A 15,295-nucleotide genomic window follows, 5' to 3' on the forward strand; every position below is an offset into this window, starting at 1 on the left:
AAAAAGGAAATTAAAAATCGTCAGACTTGATTCCAAGTCTACCATGTTCCCAGAATGTACTTGTGTTACTGCCTCAGTTCCCTAGTCATGAAATTTCTCAAAAGCCAAATTATGCACCATATCACTTGAAGTACAAACATAAAACACCAATAATAATTATAGCATACCAGAAAATTAAAATAAAAATGTTATAAATTATTATAAATATTAATATTTTATGATGAAATTTGATATATAATACATGTATTTCACAGACAGCACTTACACTAAGTGTGACTTGGTGGCGTGAGGATGGAAATGTCTGAACGATATCCTCAAAATCACCAACGGACATAGAAAATGTACCCAACAATGCATCGACAGGGTTTGCGAACACACAGGGGTCAGTATCGGGATCACAAGAACTACCAACAAAACTTATATAGAATGCTGTAAGAAAATAAAAACACTGATCAAACAAAATTGCAGTACAGACTAAAACTGAAATAACCAAAATAAGCAAATGAAATTTGATTTAATACAAAACATATCAATGCCAATAAGTATAAAAATAAATCTAAAACTAAATACAGCTCTAGAAAACATCTTTTTCTGCAGATTGCTTTTAAAATTCAACATAGAATTTTTTTTATATCCAATTTTAATTGGCTTGTTATGAGTGGTTCAAAGAAGCTTAAATTTTCAACATTGTATATACTTTGACTACTCTGTAAAGACATTTAGAATTGAAGAAGAGTGCCATTATTTCAATGTTAATAAGGCAAGCCATAATTATAACGTATTATTCTATATAAATTAAATATGACCAGTTGGAGAATGGAGATTCAGCCCATATTTTATGCTAAACAGTTTCATAAATAGATTTTGTTTTAAGATTTTGAAAAAACATGCGCTCCTGTTGGTTTTTCTTAGAACACGGAGCATTTCAGTGTTTTATTTTTCAAATTTTCTGTCTTTAACACAGATTCTCTATGCATCAGGACATAAACGTCCCGGAAACTGTCCAAAAATTTACAGAAATTAAAATCTCAATGTCATTGTTAATAAAACTAATAAAACAAAGCTAGTACAGAAATTACAACACAGGCATACAGGTTTTTACAAAAATGACCAGTTTTTTATTGGATATATTTCTTACTTAATTCTGCTTCAATTCATATTTCTGAAAAACTGGTAATAACTATAACGCAAACTTACTCCTGTTTATGAAAATGAAACTATAAATATCTTGAAAAATTATAATTTAATGTCTATATTCATCTAAAACCTGAATTCCATTTTGTTCTCTAACTACAGCTTTCCAAAATGATGTTATAAGTAAAAACCGGCATGCCACAAAAAAAGTAAAACTACAACTGAAAATGAAGACAATTAGAGTATTATTCATATTATATAAGTTTGGGGAATTTCTTTCGCTCATTAAAAAATGCGGCGATATAAAACAATGAGACATGTTAAATTTTATTTGGTGGGCAAGTGAGATATGAGACGACGTCAATCGGAACATTCCATACGCACAACAGCAACTATGCAACATCGAGCAATTTTCAACGTTAACTCTGGCAGATTAGCAATGTACACAGCCATACCCAAGATTAAATGATTAATTTTTCCTTGTGTACTGAAAATTCCCACCTATGAATTTCTTTTATTACTTTTAGAAAGCATAGAAAAAATTGTTTTCTACATTTTAAGATTTGGTAATCCTAACGTTCCATGTGATCAGTCATTTTCGAAACAAAAAGATGGTTCCATGACCTATACTGCCGCAACTCCGATGTATATGAAACAAGATCTGTTTTTAAACCATATATGCCTCCAATGACACCCTGTATGAGGTAACTTGTTATGTTATTTTGTATGACATGGCCTTGACCTTTGGCCTAATGATCTCAAAAACCCAAGCGTTCTTCGGTAAATGATCAGAAAACATTTCAAATTTCAAAGTCACTTGTGACCTTGACCCTTGAGGTATTGCCCCAAAACACAGTTAAGGTTCTCACATGACATCAAGCAATCGTCCTATGTAATAATGACAGCCTTAAGTTCAGGTGCTCCAGATATTGTTCACAGACCCTTTTCAGTTTCAAGGTCACTGAAAAGATCACATGCACCTTTCACCTATTTTAACCCTAAAAACATTAGGGGTAATCTACTGACTGTAGGCAATAACTCTATGAAGTTAAGAAGAGTGGGCAAAAGTATTCTTTTGTAAAGGAGCGGAATTGTTTTTCAGTCTTGTTGTCATCTGTGGACCACAGGAAATCACCCTTTGAACTTTGAAGGCAGCAGGCAAATTCTAAAGATCTTGTCAATGAGTTATTAAGCAAAACCATTACTCACTCTTGATGTTGGCCTTTGACCTAACTGACCCCCAAAAGATCAGGGATCATCTAATAATGCCAGAACTAGATGATCACTTATGTTTAATAACTGAAGAATGCTTTGCCTTTTAGCCATCAAACTTCATGTGATGATTACTTGTGGCCAGCCAATCGACATCGAATTTGTAGAGAGCCACTTTTACTGAAGCCGAATGTGCCACTGCCCTTATCCTATCCCAAAACTTACTGCCCCACTGCCTTTATTTTATACCAGAGTTAACGAATGAAAACTGCGTGCTCAGTCCATACTATTGCAAGGATGTGATGACTCGTTTCATCGAACGTGTCATAAAAATCGCCAAATTCACCAAGTGACATCATAAACATAGCCATTATGGCCTCGGCAGGGTGGGAGAACGCACTTCCGTCTATTCCCAGGTATATTATATACATAGCTGAAAATACAATGTATATTGCAAGCTATCAATGACTATGGATCTAAAAATAGAAATTTGAAAAAAAACAAATTCGAAAGCTATAAATAATATATATTGCAAAGGTTTTATCTATTCAAACATTTGAAAGACATTTAAAGAGTTAACATCTATTAAAACTCAAAAAAGGATGTGTTAAAAACAATTAATAAAGTCATTGCTAATTATTCCTTATATTCTATGTTTAGCATAAATCGCCTGTAATCTGTAGCCGCTAACCAAACAGTTTTTTTGTGTGTGTGTATTACACTGACACAATTTAGGCCATATGGAGACTTTTCTTGCTTTAATGGTGTAGGAAGACACCAGATGCCCCTGGGTAGAACCACTAACCTTCCTCAAGTCAGCTGAATAGCTTTTTTCATATGAAGAATTTTACAACCCAAGGCAATTTTCAAACCCGAATTTGTGCCAAGTCAGTCACTTAACCAAGTGGCTGAGAAGGCCCCAATCAAACAGTTTACCGGTAATAACAACTTCATTCTGTTATCAATTTCTAACACATCCTTTATACATAAACACAAAAACACAGTAACAAAACATGAAAAAAGTAAAACAACGTGACTCTGCAAAAACAGACATACATGTGCAACTCTACTAACAAACAAAATGTAAAACATTTTTTCTCTACAGAAGAAACAAAATGAGTAAACAGTTTCACCATTACCCTCCCCCCCAACCCCACAAGCAATAAATCTGAAAAGCAGGTAAACTTGACTCAGAAATTAGTTCTGGTCAAATGGAAGACCATTTTTGGTCTGTACATATGGCAGTTTTGCTTTATCATGCATCTACATTGAGTGTAACAGTATTTCAATTATATACTTTGGTCAGTACACCTCAGCTGTTCACGGATTTGGTAACAAGGCTAACTTCTATCTCTCAATTAGTGATGACTTTAGACCCACTATCTTTAATAAATATTACATCAATACATAAAAACAACATTTTGCCTCAAGAGCAAGACGTGCAACAACCTAAATTGACAGTCTTTTGTGTATCATACACTGACTTTCTATATGGTCAAAAATCTTTGGATGAAGTTATGGTGGAAGGATAAGTGGCCAACTAGATCAAAGTCCCAACTCCAGAATGGACTCGAGAGAATGTACAAAAAAGCTTGTCATTAAAAACAAAAGCTTGATCTCTCTGGATTTTTTTTTTTGTAAATATAATATAATGTGGCCTCAGAAGTAAGAGGGGTTTTTTTTTGAAACCTAAAAACCTTTTCATAAAATTTTAGTTTATGCAAATGACTTCTTCAACTTCTGTTTTAACTTTTAGCCCGTTGGCAGCAAGTGATTTTGCCTCCGTGCAGGCTGATCATGATCTTCACTGTTTGCTATTCAGTCAGTAAATTTTCAGTGAACACGCCTTTGGGTAACAAATGCTATTGCCAAATTTGAATGATAGACCAGTCCATTTTAGAAATCTAGTAAGGTACAAGTTAAAAAGATGAAACTGTTTACATACAAAACTAAACATGAACATTAATGCATTGCTGAAAGATAAAAACATGTGCTTTTAGAAATTACAATAGCTAAGGCCTGATATTCAATGACTCCAAAAGACTCGTAAAGATCGCCGAATTCACCAAGTGACATCATGAACATGCCCATGACGGCTTCAGCTGGGTCAGAAAATGATGTAACCTCCGTGTTTTTGAATATCAAAAACATTGCTGCATAGATAAAATATGATGGTTAGTAATAAACAGTGTTTACTCATATATTAAGTTGTAGTATGCATACAGTTAAACTAGCAATAACTCGAGGACACTGGCTCATTCAGTTATTAAGCTGGCACCAGCAGCCCATATGGGCGATTCCTCCAGAAAACTGTTAGTAATGCAAGCAGGAGGACAGTGCAAGATACAGAAGACACTGCAATTCCAGAACCTTCCAGGGTTCTTTAGCGTGCAAGGTGTAAAGCACCCATACATGGGACTCTTATCCGCTATTTTCAATACATGTTCTAGGTAATATCATACTCAAGCTCAAGAACACTGGAATAACTCCAGTTATTAAGTTGGTCCTGACCATTTAAATACATGTTCTAGGTAACATAACACTGTACTGCTCCAGGACACTTGAATAACTCATATGGTCCTAGCTATTTTCGTTACATGTTCTGGATATTTTTACACTGACTGATAACTTGTCTGCTACAGCTAAACAAAAGAGGGCATTTTCATTTTGGTACTATAGTGTGGTATAATGACTTAGCATATTTAAGAAGGACATAAATTGCACAACAATCCCATCAAGTTTGGTATCCGGTCAAATCCACACATAAATACTAACTGGTACCCCTGAATTTCTGTGCTACACTGGTAGAAATAGTTTGATCCAGGCAACAGTCTTTGGGTCTCATTATAGTTTAACCAGAAGTGCTTATAGTCCACACACCACACTATAGTCATCAAGTGAAAGTGCCCTTAAAACAAATACAGCAGGATAAGTAATCAGAGGTCTTGACTTGACCACCTGAACATTTTTACAACGGAAATTTATGCAGAAAGGTTAAAAAGAGAGCAATTCTATCTTCCATATCATAAAACTATGATGACTGACTAGAACCAGTCCACTGCCGGACATATTTGACCTTTACCTAAGGCTGCATACTGAAAAGTAACAAAGGGACATAACTCTTAAGACAGCTTTCATTATTTTTTGCTGGGGACTAACTTCCTTGGATTTCATGGCAAATTCCATCCACGAAATTACCTTCCAATAAATATGTAAAGGTCCCATTAATTTTATTTTCAAAACTTGAAATCCATGAATTAAGGGGCCATTCTTGCCAAAACCAGGAAATTAAATTTCTTCACAGCATCCGATTTAGATTACCTTGAACTACCGGTATATCCATAATCTGTCAACAACAACCTTTTCAGACAAAAAAGCAATATAAACGTAAGAATATATTTATAAAACACATAATGTTTATGCCCCCAACAATGGCCTATTGGAGGTAAGGTAACAGGGTATGAAATATAAATTCTTTATTTTTAACTACTGGTTGAATGCAAAACTATCATATATGCAAATGAATACAGTGACACATACAACAGTTTTGTATTCAACACTCTTTCTTACTCATCCTTATCCAAAATACGAACCTTGAGAAAAGCCAACGATGAACACTAGGTAAATGATGAAAAATCGCCTCAGATCACCTTTGATCATTTTGTAAATCATGATCACAAATGGTCCCACGATTCGAACACCTCTGAAAAATAAAATAATTCTTTGTTACGATACTTTCATAATGTATTCGTACAATCAGGATCATTTTATAAATCGTAATCACAAACAAACCCACGATAAAAACTCCTCTGAAACACAGAAAAAAATCTTTGTTATTATGATCAAACTTTTGTATTTTGTCTTAATCATTTTATAGATTGTGAATAGAAATTTAACTTTTGACACAAAATTCTCTAAAATGTTTAAAATTATTTAATATATAATATTTATATTTATAAAACAAAACAATTACTGCATCCATGTAAACAATTACTGCATCCATGTAAATGCAAAATAAACATCTGTGTATATACTGCATCCATGTAAATGCAAAATAAACATCTGTGTATATAAACAGATTTCTGTTCTAGGTTAATAGTAATACACACCGGTTTAATGTATAGCTAAACACAGCATAAATATATGTGTTACTGCTAAAATATTGGCAACTTTTTTAAACAAGAGGGCCATGATAGCCCTATATCGCTCACCTGTTATCATTGCACTTGAGGACAAGAAGGTCCTCAGAAAAAATATCTAAGTCCAAAGGACAGTAACAACAAAGGGAAGAAATTTAACCAAAAAGAATAAAAAAATTCTTACAAGGTACAATATGTCAAAATACACCTAAAAATTGGAGGTACCATCCATGTTGTACCACAGAAAAGTGGTCTCAGGTTTTCCCTATGGCCAATAATAAAAAAGTTAATAACTAGAGCTACTTTTGAGAAAAGCCCATGTCTCCCACAACTGCCTAATCATCTAAACACTAAGTCAGTGTTTTTATACTGTTTAGTCACAACAAATATACCTTTGAAGAGTAAAATGGCTGATTTTAAGTAATTCAAGGGCCATAATTCTGAAGTGCCTATGCCAATTTTGCTAGTTATCGAACCTGGGAGAGGAATTATGGTCGTACACATTTTGTTTAAGTTTGGTGAAGATCGCATAAAAAATGTTTGACTTGGAGTGCGGACAAGATGAATGGTTTTTGGTGCATGTTTGAGAATGAAGACTTTAGCATTTTTATGAGTCTAGGTGATTCATTAGTTATTTTCAAGGGCCATAATTCCGAAGTGTCTTAACCGATTTGGCTAGTTATGGAACTTGGCCAAGGTCTTATTTGCAAACACATTTTGTTCGAGTTTGGTGAAGATCGGATACGAAATGTTTGACTTAGAGTGCAGACAAGATGAATGGTTTTTGGTGCATGTTTGAGAATGAAGACTTCAGCATTTTATGCATCTAGGTGATTCATAAATTATTGTCAAGGGCCATAATTCCGAAGTGTCTTGGCCGATTTAGCTAGTTATCGAACTTGGCTGAGGTCTTATGGTCAAACACATTTTGTTCAAGTTTGGTGAAGATCGGATGAGAAATATTCGACTTAGAGTGCGGACAAGATGAATGGTTTTTGGTGCATGTTTGAGAATGAAGACTTAAGCATTTTTATGCATCTAGGTGATTCATAAATTATTGTCAAGGGCCATAATTCCGAAGTGTCTTGGCTGATTTAGCTAGTTATCGAACTTGGCTGAGGTCTTATGGTCAAACACATTTTGTTTAAGTTTGGTGAAAATCGGATGAGAAATGTTCGACTTAGAGTGCGGACAAGCTTCGTGACAGACACACACACAGACACACAGACTGGAGTAAATCAATATGTCTCCCACACCACTGTGTGGTGGGAGACATAAATATAAGCTAATTATAGTAACGTAAAAGGAAAGTAATTTAAAAAAAAAAATTTATTGTAAGTGAACAAAAGAAGGATCTGCCAAATAAATCTGTTGACATAAATGAAATTTCAGATCAGTATCTTCATTAGTTACGGAGATATACCCATTTTAATTTGAAATAAAGGGAGGTAATTTGACATAAAATCAGTCCATAGTTATCTACCCTGATTGGCTCAGTCCAACTAATGACAATAATGAAATTTCAAATAAGTCCTATAAGTACTTACTGATATAAATCCATTTTGATTACAATCAGGTGAGGTAATCAGATATAAAATAACTCTGGAACCTACGACTGGATCTGATTTGTCATGGAATCCAAGAATTATTGTTGATGAAGTTATTTTGGAAGTTTGTATCTAATAAAACCATAAAAGAAGTCTCTATATGGCTGCAAAAGCCAAAATAGCCAATTTTGGCCCTTTAAGGGGCCATAACTCTGGAACCCATGAAGAAATCTGGCCAGTTCAAGAAAGGAAACAAGATCATGTGGTGATACAAGTTGTGTGCAAGTTTGGTTAAAATCGAATCATAAATGAAGCTGCTATTGTGCAGACAAGGTCAACATAGCTAATTTTGGCCCTTTCAGGGGCCATCACTCTGGAACCCATTATGGGATCTGGCCGGTTCAACTAAGGAATCAAGATCTTATGGTGACACAAGTTTTGTGCAAGTTTGATTAAATTCAAATCATAAATGAAGCTGCTATTGTGCAGACAAGGTCAACATAGCTAATTCTGGCCCTTTCAGGGGGCCATAACTCTGGAACCCATAATGGAATCTGGCCAGTTCAAGAAAGGAACCAAGATCTTATGGTGATACAAGTTGTGTGTCAGTTTGGTAAAAATCAAATCATAAATAAAGCTGCTATTGTGCAGACAAGGTCAAAATAGCTAATTTTGGCCCTTTCAGGGGCCATAACTCTGGAACCCATAAAGGGATCTGGCCAGTTCAAGAAAGGAACCGAGATCTTATGGTGATACACGTTGTGTGCAAGTTTGGTTAAAATAAAATCATAAATGAAACCACAATCATGCAGACAAGAAATTGTTGACGGACGGACGGACTGACGACGGACAACGGACGAAGGGTGATCACAAAAGCTCACCTTGTCACTATGTGACAGGTGAGCTAACAAATGACTGTTATTACATGAGATTAAATTGTGAACGCAGCTCTATATACATAGTTAGTCTAGTTGCCAAGTTAAATCCATCCGATGATTACTTTGTACTTAAGTTTAAATTTAAGTTAATATTATGTGATCACTTATTTTAGTGCTACATCAGCACAGCATACCTTTAAAAACATTTTTAATGCTTCTAGTTGTACCGGTATCTTGTTTCATACAGTTGTTTCTGTTCACAGAATTCAACAGAATTATCAGTAATATTTCAGTTATGTAGTGATAGCAAGGTAAATAATTTTCTTAAATACAGCCAATATCTATTAAACAAGAAGGTCATGATGACCCTGGATCGCTCACCTGAGTAATATGAGCAACATGTTTCAAATGTCAAACTGATGATTTTTAGAAATTATTTGGAAGATTTTCTGATGTACAATTAAGTAACCCTATGGGGTGGGGCCAATTTTACCCAGGGTCACATGATTTGAACAAAGTTTGTAGAAGTCTACTAGGCAATGTAACATATCAAATATCTAAGATCTAGGCCTTCTGGTTTATTTTTAGCAAATTTATGAAGATTTCCCTATGTACAATCAAGTAACCCTATGGGGCGGGATCAATTTGACCCCGGGGGTCATGATTTGAACAAATTTTGTAGAGGTCCACTAGGCAATGCTACAAGTCAAATATCTAAGCTCTAAACCTTCTGGTTTATTTTTAGAAATTTTTTGAAGATTTTCCTATGTAAAATCAAGTAACCCCATGGGGCGGGGTCAATTTGACCCCAGGGGTCATGATTTGAAAAATTTTTGTAGAGGTCCACTAGGCAATGCTACATGTCAAATATCTAAGCTCTAGGCCTTCTGGTTTATTTTTAGAAAATTTTTGAAGATTTTCCTATGTAAAATCAAGTGACCCTTGGGGCGGGGCCAATTTTACCCCGGGGTAATGATTTGGACAAAGTTTGTAGAAGTCTACTAGGCAATGTTACATATCAAATATCTAAGATCTAGGCCTTCTGGTTTATTTTTAGAAAATTTATGAAGATTTTCCTATGTACAATCAAGTAACCCCTGGGGCTGGGTCAATTTGACCCTGGGGGTCATGATTTGAATAAATTTTGTAGAAGTCTAATAGGCAATGATACATGTCAAATATCTAAGATGTAGGCCTTCTGGTTTATTTTTAGAAATTTTTTGAAGATTTTCCTATGTAAAATCAAGTGACCCCTGGGGTGGGGTCAATTTTGACCCTGGGGGTCAAGATTTGAACAAATTTTGTAGAGGTCCACTAGGCAATGCTTCATGTCAAATATCTAAGCTCTAGGCCTTCTGGTTTATTTTTAGAAACTTTTTGAAGATTTTCCTATGTAAAATCAAGTGACCTCTTGGGCGGGGTCAATTTTGATAGCGGGTGTCATGATATGAACAAATTTTGTAGTGGTCCACTAGGCAATGCTACATGTCAAATATCTAAGCTCTAGGGCTTCTGGTTTATTTTTTTAAATATTTTGAAGACTTTCCTATAGAAATCTATGTAAAATCAAGTGACCACTGGGGCGGGGTCAATTTTGACCCCGGGGGTCATGATTTGAACAACTTTAGTAGAGGTCCACTAGGCAATGCTACATGTCAAATATCTAAGCTCTAGGGCTTCTGGTTTTTAAAAAGATTTTTTAAGATTTTCCTATGTAAAATCAAGTGACCCCTGGGGCGGGGTCAATTTTGACCCCGGGGTCATAATTTGAACAAATTCGGTAGAGGTCCACTAGGCAATGCTTCACACCAAATATCTAAGCTCTAGGCCTTCTGCTTTTTAAAAAGAAGATTTTTAAAGTTTTTCCTTTCGGTTCCCATGGCAACCAGAGTTCTGCATGGAATTCAATTCTTTGAATAATTTTTGTAGAGCTTCACCCAAGGAACATTCCTGTGAAGTTTGGATGAAATTGGCCTAGCAGTTTATGAGGAGATGTCGTTTAAAGTAAAAGTTTACGGACGCCGGATGGTGAGTGACCCTGAGCCTTTGGCTCTGGTGAGCTAAAAAAGGCAGGGGACAATAAACTTGTATGTAAAGTATAAAAAAAATTTTTACCAATCTATTTAATCATAACCTTATCTGACATAAATCAATCAGTCAATTTCTTCATAGCAACAATTCATTAGTTCTAGAACTTGGTGTCAGGCATTGAAAAATTAGTGATCAATTTGGTGCATAGTTTTAACACTAGTTGGGAAGTGGGGTGGGGGTATTTGTGGTGTGGGTGGGGGCTTAATAATGTAAATAATTAACTACCTGCAGAAAAAGAGAAAATATGGTGCTGTAAACAGTATGGCAAGCACTCCCATCACATCCTCATACTGATATGCCGCTGCCGCCCGGCCTGGCAACATCATTACAACAAACACACATGACATCAGGAACATTGCCTTGGTTGGCGCACCTCTCTGAAGTGAATAAGTATCATCATTTCCGCAACAGAAGCAATAAATTGCAACTTCCATACTTCTGCCTCAGAACAACTGTAACTCCACCCACTGCCCTTTTCTACTAACATTTTGAATTTGAACAGCTTCGATACCTCTAAATTCTTGAAAAATGTTTTTCTGCAAAATATTCTTTAAAACAAAAGGAAATGCATATTTTTTTTTCCAAGATTTTAACAAGATAAATTCACCTGGACAACTTGAGAATTAATTACCTTATTGTAATTTAGCACTATAGAAAACAAATTTCAAATAAAATACCATATCCAGGTAAGATGCAGAACTCGGAACTTACCAGTGTTGTGAAGAAGATGTTGAAGCCTTGATGATATATTTCCTTCATTGCTAGCCCTAGATACACTATTGCTCCGAAAAGCACCAGTACCTCTAGAGCAAATCGCACCTGAAATATTTTAAACACTGCTTAGATAATTATGTTACAGAGCTTAAAAGGGCATTTCCAACAGCCCTGCTGTATGTAGTGCACTGAGTAATGTATCAACCCTTGTTCAGAGAGGAAATGGAGTATATTTATTACATTTTAACAACCAATAAAGTCATTTTGCCTCTACAAGAATTTGATACCAAACCCTGTGTAGGTACATTTCTAATACTACATATACTAGACTGTCATCATTTGTTAGACTCCTTTTAAAATAAACATCTCTGCCCAAAAAGCCCTGTTAAATAGCATTTTCTAAAAACATTTACAATACTTCTTATCTCTGACTCTTAACTCTGTTGAGAGTAAATGGTTTTCTGAGAAAATATCAGTGTCAGTATGAAAGAAATTAACATCATTACAGCTTATTTGATCTCAACAGACTATGTAAGTCTATATAAATACCTGTATCAGTTCTAAAATATTTCTGTCAGTGTTCGTCACCCTTAAGAAATTACTTATATAAATGGGTTTAGCTGACTTGAAATCGCTGGTACATTAAAATCAATGATTAATTTACCTTATCTTCAGTCGAACAAGCTTTCAGCAGGTACCCGGCATCAATTTCCGTAACATTCTGTAGCATACCATTGCTTGAGTTTACCTGACGTGTAGCTGGGCAACGGTCTGTTCCAGGACGTAAAATGAAGGCCGCGACAAACAAGAGGAAGTAGATAATGAATATAACAAACCGACGGTAAAATCTGAAATCAAGAAAATCAATGATAAAATCTGTAAGTAAGCAAGCCCTAGACAAATTAAAACTGAGCAAACCTGAAAAATCTGAAACTAAACAATTGACAACAGAAAAATCTAAAATTGTACAACTTTAACCAACATTCTAACATGGCTCGATTTGATTTCCAGTTAAACAAAGAAGGATATCAAGCTCTGTATATTCTGCGATAAACAACAGTTGACGCGCGGACCGGTAAGAGAGCATTACGACGTCAATTATGACGTCAAATTGCCACATGACGTCCAATACATTACTTCTCGGGTAAATGAAGCCCAGCATAATATTTATTAAAATATGTCAATGAGCATGTCAGAATGAAAATAATCAAGGCTTTCTTGTGATTTATCGTCTAATTTACCACGGTTCATCGTTCAGATGCTTCAGTATTTAACCATTCGGGCTAACGCCCTCGTGGTTCAATTCCTACGCATCTGAACTCTGAACCATGGTAAATTAGACGATAAACCACTCGAAGGCCTTGATTATTTGGTTAGTAAAATCTGAAATTCTATATGCAAATTAACTGTATTACCAATATTACTTTTCTTCTTTTACTGCTTTGATAATTATGTAACTGAAGATAAAACATGAGCCTAGAGGACACTATATAAATATTATTGTTATCTTGTTTTTATGACCAGATCTTTCTCTGAAAATAGTAAAAATTTACAATGCATAGGTAGTCACCCTGAAATAACAAGTAGGTTATTCTCTTTATTCAAAATTATAGGCATTCTCTAATTTTTACAGAAAGTTATAATATATAATGTATTTACAGAGTAACTGACAAATGTCATTAAGGTCCACTACCTTAAAGTAAAAAAAAAGTACTTTGAAATAAACAGCATTTCTAAATATAGACATGTGGTCCAAATTTGAATGATGTAAGTTATGGACATGAAGATTCTAAGTTTTTCCCTATATAAGTCTATATGAACCATATGACCCCTGGGGCGGGGCCATATTTGACCCTAGAGGGATAATTTGAACAAACTTGGTAGAGAACCACTAAATGATGCTACATTACAAAATATCAAAGCCATAGTCTTTGTGGTTTGGACAAGAAGATTTTCCCTATATAAGTCTGTGTAAACCATGTGACCCCCCAGGGCAGAGCCATATTTGACCCTTGGGGAATAATTTGAACAACCTTAGTAGAGGACCACTAGATGATGTCATATATAAAATATCAAAGCCCTAGGCCCTGTGGTTTTGGACAAGAGGCTTTTCAAAGTTTTTTCCTATATAAGTCTATATAAACCATGTGACCCCTGGGGTGGGGCCGTATTTGACCCCAGGGTAATAATTCGAACAATCTTAGTAGAGGTCCACTAGATTTTGCTACATACTAAATATCAAAGCCCCAGGCCCTATGGTTTTGGACAAGAAGATCAGAAACCGTTTAACTGTTCCTGGCCAATGTGACCTTGACCTTTGACCTAATGACCTCAAAATCAATAGGGGTCATCTGCTGGTCATGGCCAACCTAACTATCAATTTTCCTGAAACTAGACCCAAGCGTTCTTGAGTTATTGCCTGGAAACCATTTTACTGTTCCTGGTCACTGTGACCTTGACCTTTGACATACTGACCTCAAAATCAATAGGGGTCATCTGCTGGTCATGACCAACCTATCTATCAACTTTCATGATCCTAGGCCCAAGCATTCTTGAGTTATCATCCGGAAACGGATTGGTCTACATTCCGACCGACCGACCGACATCTGCAAAACAATATACCCCTCCTTCGAAGAAGGAAGGCATAAAAATTAGACTGGTTTACAAGTTTACCTGAATCTTGCAAAAACTTTCCATTTTTCCTTGAGAAGATTGACAATCAGTCCATCCATCATGTCAAGGTGACCTTCTGACTCCTGATAAAGAAGAATCATATAAAATATCTTGATACAAAACAGATCATTCAAAAGGAAATAACATCAAACTTATCCAACAACACTGACATCTGATCGAGCACAAAATATGCTCTATGGCAATTTCAAATGTTACAGCATAAAAAAAAATGTTTAAACTATTCTAGTGCTAAATGTGTAAAAAGATGCACCTTCTATTTGTCAGCATTCATTTTCTCTCAAATATGTTTAATTATGCCTTGAATATCACAGTATGTTTACGTTTCACCATGGGCTGCATGCTGAATGTGTTTTAATAGGAATATTTTAATATCAAGATGTTGAAAATCTTTCAGAAAGTACAATGACATGGATTACCTAAAACTATGCAAGTTGATTCTGACTTACCCCATAAACAACCAGATTCAACACAGAAAACTTATCCAGTTCACCAGAAGCGGAGATTGTGTCAACATCTGGTAAAGGATAACCGGCACATGTGACATTTCCATAAATCCAATAGATCTGCCGGATTATCTCTAATATATGTTCATACATCTGCAAAAAAAGCGTGAAATTTGAAATTCATAATTAATTTATTTACATAAAAGCCATGGTTACCTTCAAATTGTTCACAATTTTATACGACAGTCTGAGCTAACAGCAATAGGTCTTGACTGCGCCAAATTTTACAATATTCACATCTTTTCTCACAAGGTAAAAGAATCCTGGTCTGTTCCTGACATTAAAGTCTGGCATAGACTGTACAGAATTTTGTAACACCTCTTACCTTGACAGTTTTGCTGCCAATGTAAGGGAGTTAATCCTTGACTATTTCCAATATAAAG

At 35.3% G+C, this 15,295-nt stretch overlaps 1 protein-coding gene across 9 annotated transcripts in view; it reads right to left on the bottom strand.

Annotated features, from left to right (window-relative positions):
* Positions 1-15,295, bottom strand: part of LOC123556055 (transient receptor potential cation channel subfamily V member 6-like) — a 46,943-nt gene that overhangs the window by 8,194 nt on the left and 23,454 nt on the right. For 4 of the 9 annotated variants that reach the window (XM_053525386.1, XM_053525385.1, XM_053525382.1 and 1 more), the window contains 7 exons: positions 14,856-15,005; positions 14,389-14,471; positions 12,380-12,563; positions 11,713-11,820; positions 11,227-11,378; positions 5,940-6,049; positions 266-429 (listed from right to left, as the gene is read on the bottom strand). In XM_053525386.1, coding sequence (XP_053381361.1) covers positions 266-429; positions 5,940-6,049; positions 11,227-11,378; positions 11,713-11,820; positions 12,380-12,563; positions 14,389-14,471; positions 14,856-15,005 — 951 coding nt within the window. Of the gene's footprint in view, positions 1-265; positions 430-2,633; positions 2,780-4,353; positions 4,500-5,939; positions 6,050-11,226; positions 11,379-11,712; positions 11,821-12,379; positions 12,564-14,388; positions 14,472-14,855; positions 15,006-15,295 lie in introns of those variants that run through there. The other 5 variants (XM_053525387.1, XM_053525383.1, XM_045346665.2 and 2 more) reach the window with 4 other exon arrangements.

Source organism: Mercenaria mercenaria, chromosome 15 (genome assembly GCF_021730395.1).
Source record: "Mercenaria mercenaria strain notata chromosome 15, MADL_Memer_1, whole genome shotgun sequence".
Taxonomy (NCBI): Eukaryota; Metazoa; Mollusca; class Bivalvia; order Venerida; family Veneridae; genus Mercenaria; species Mercenaria mercenaria.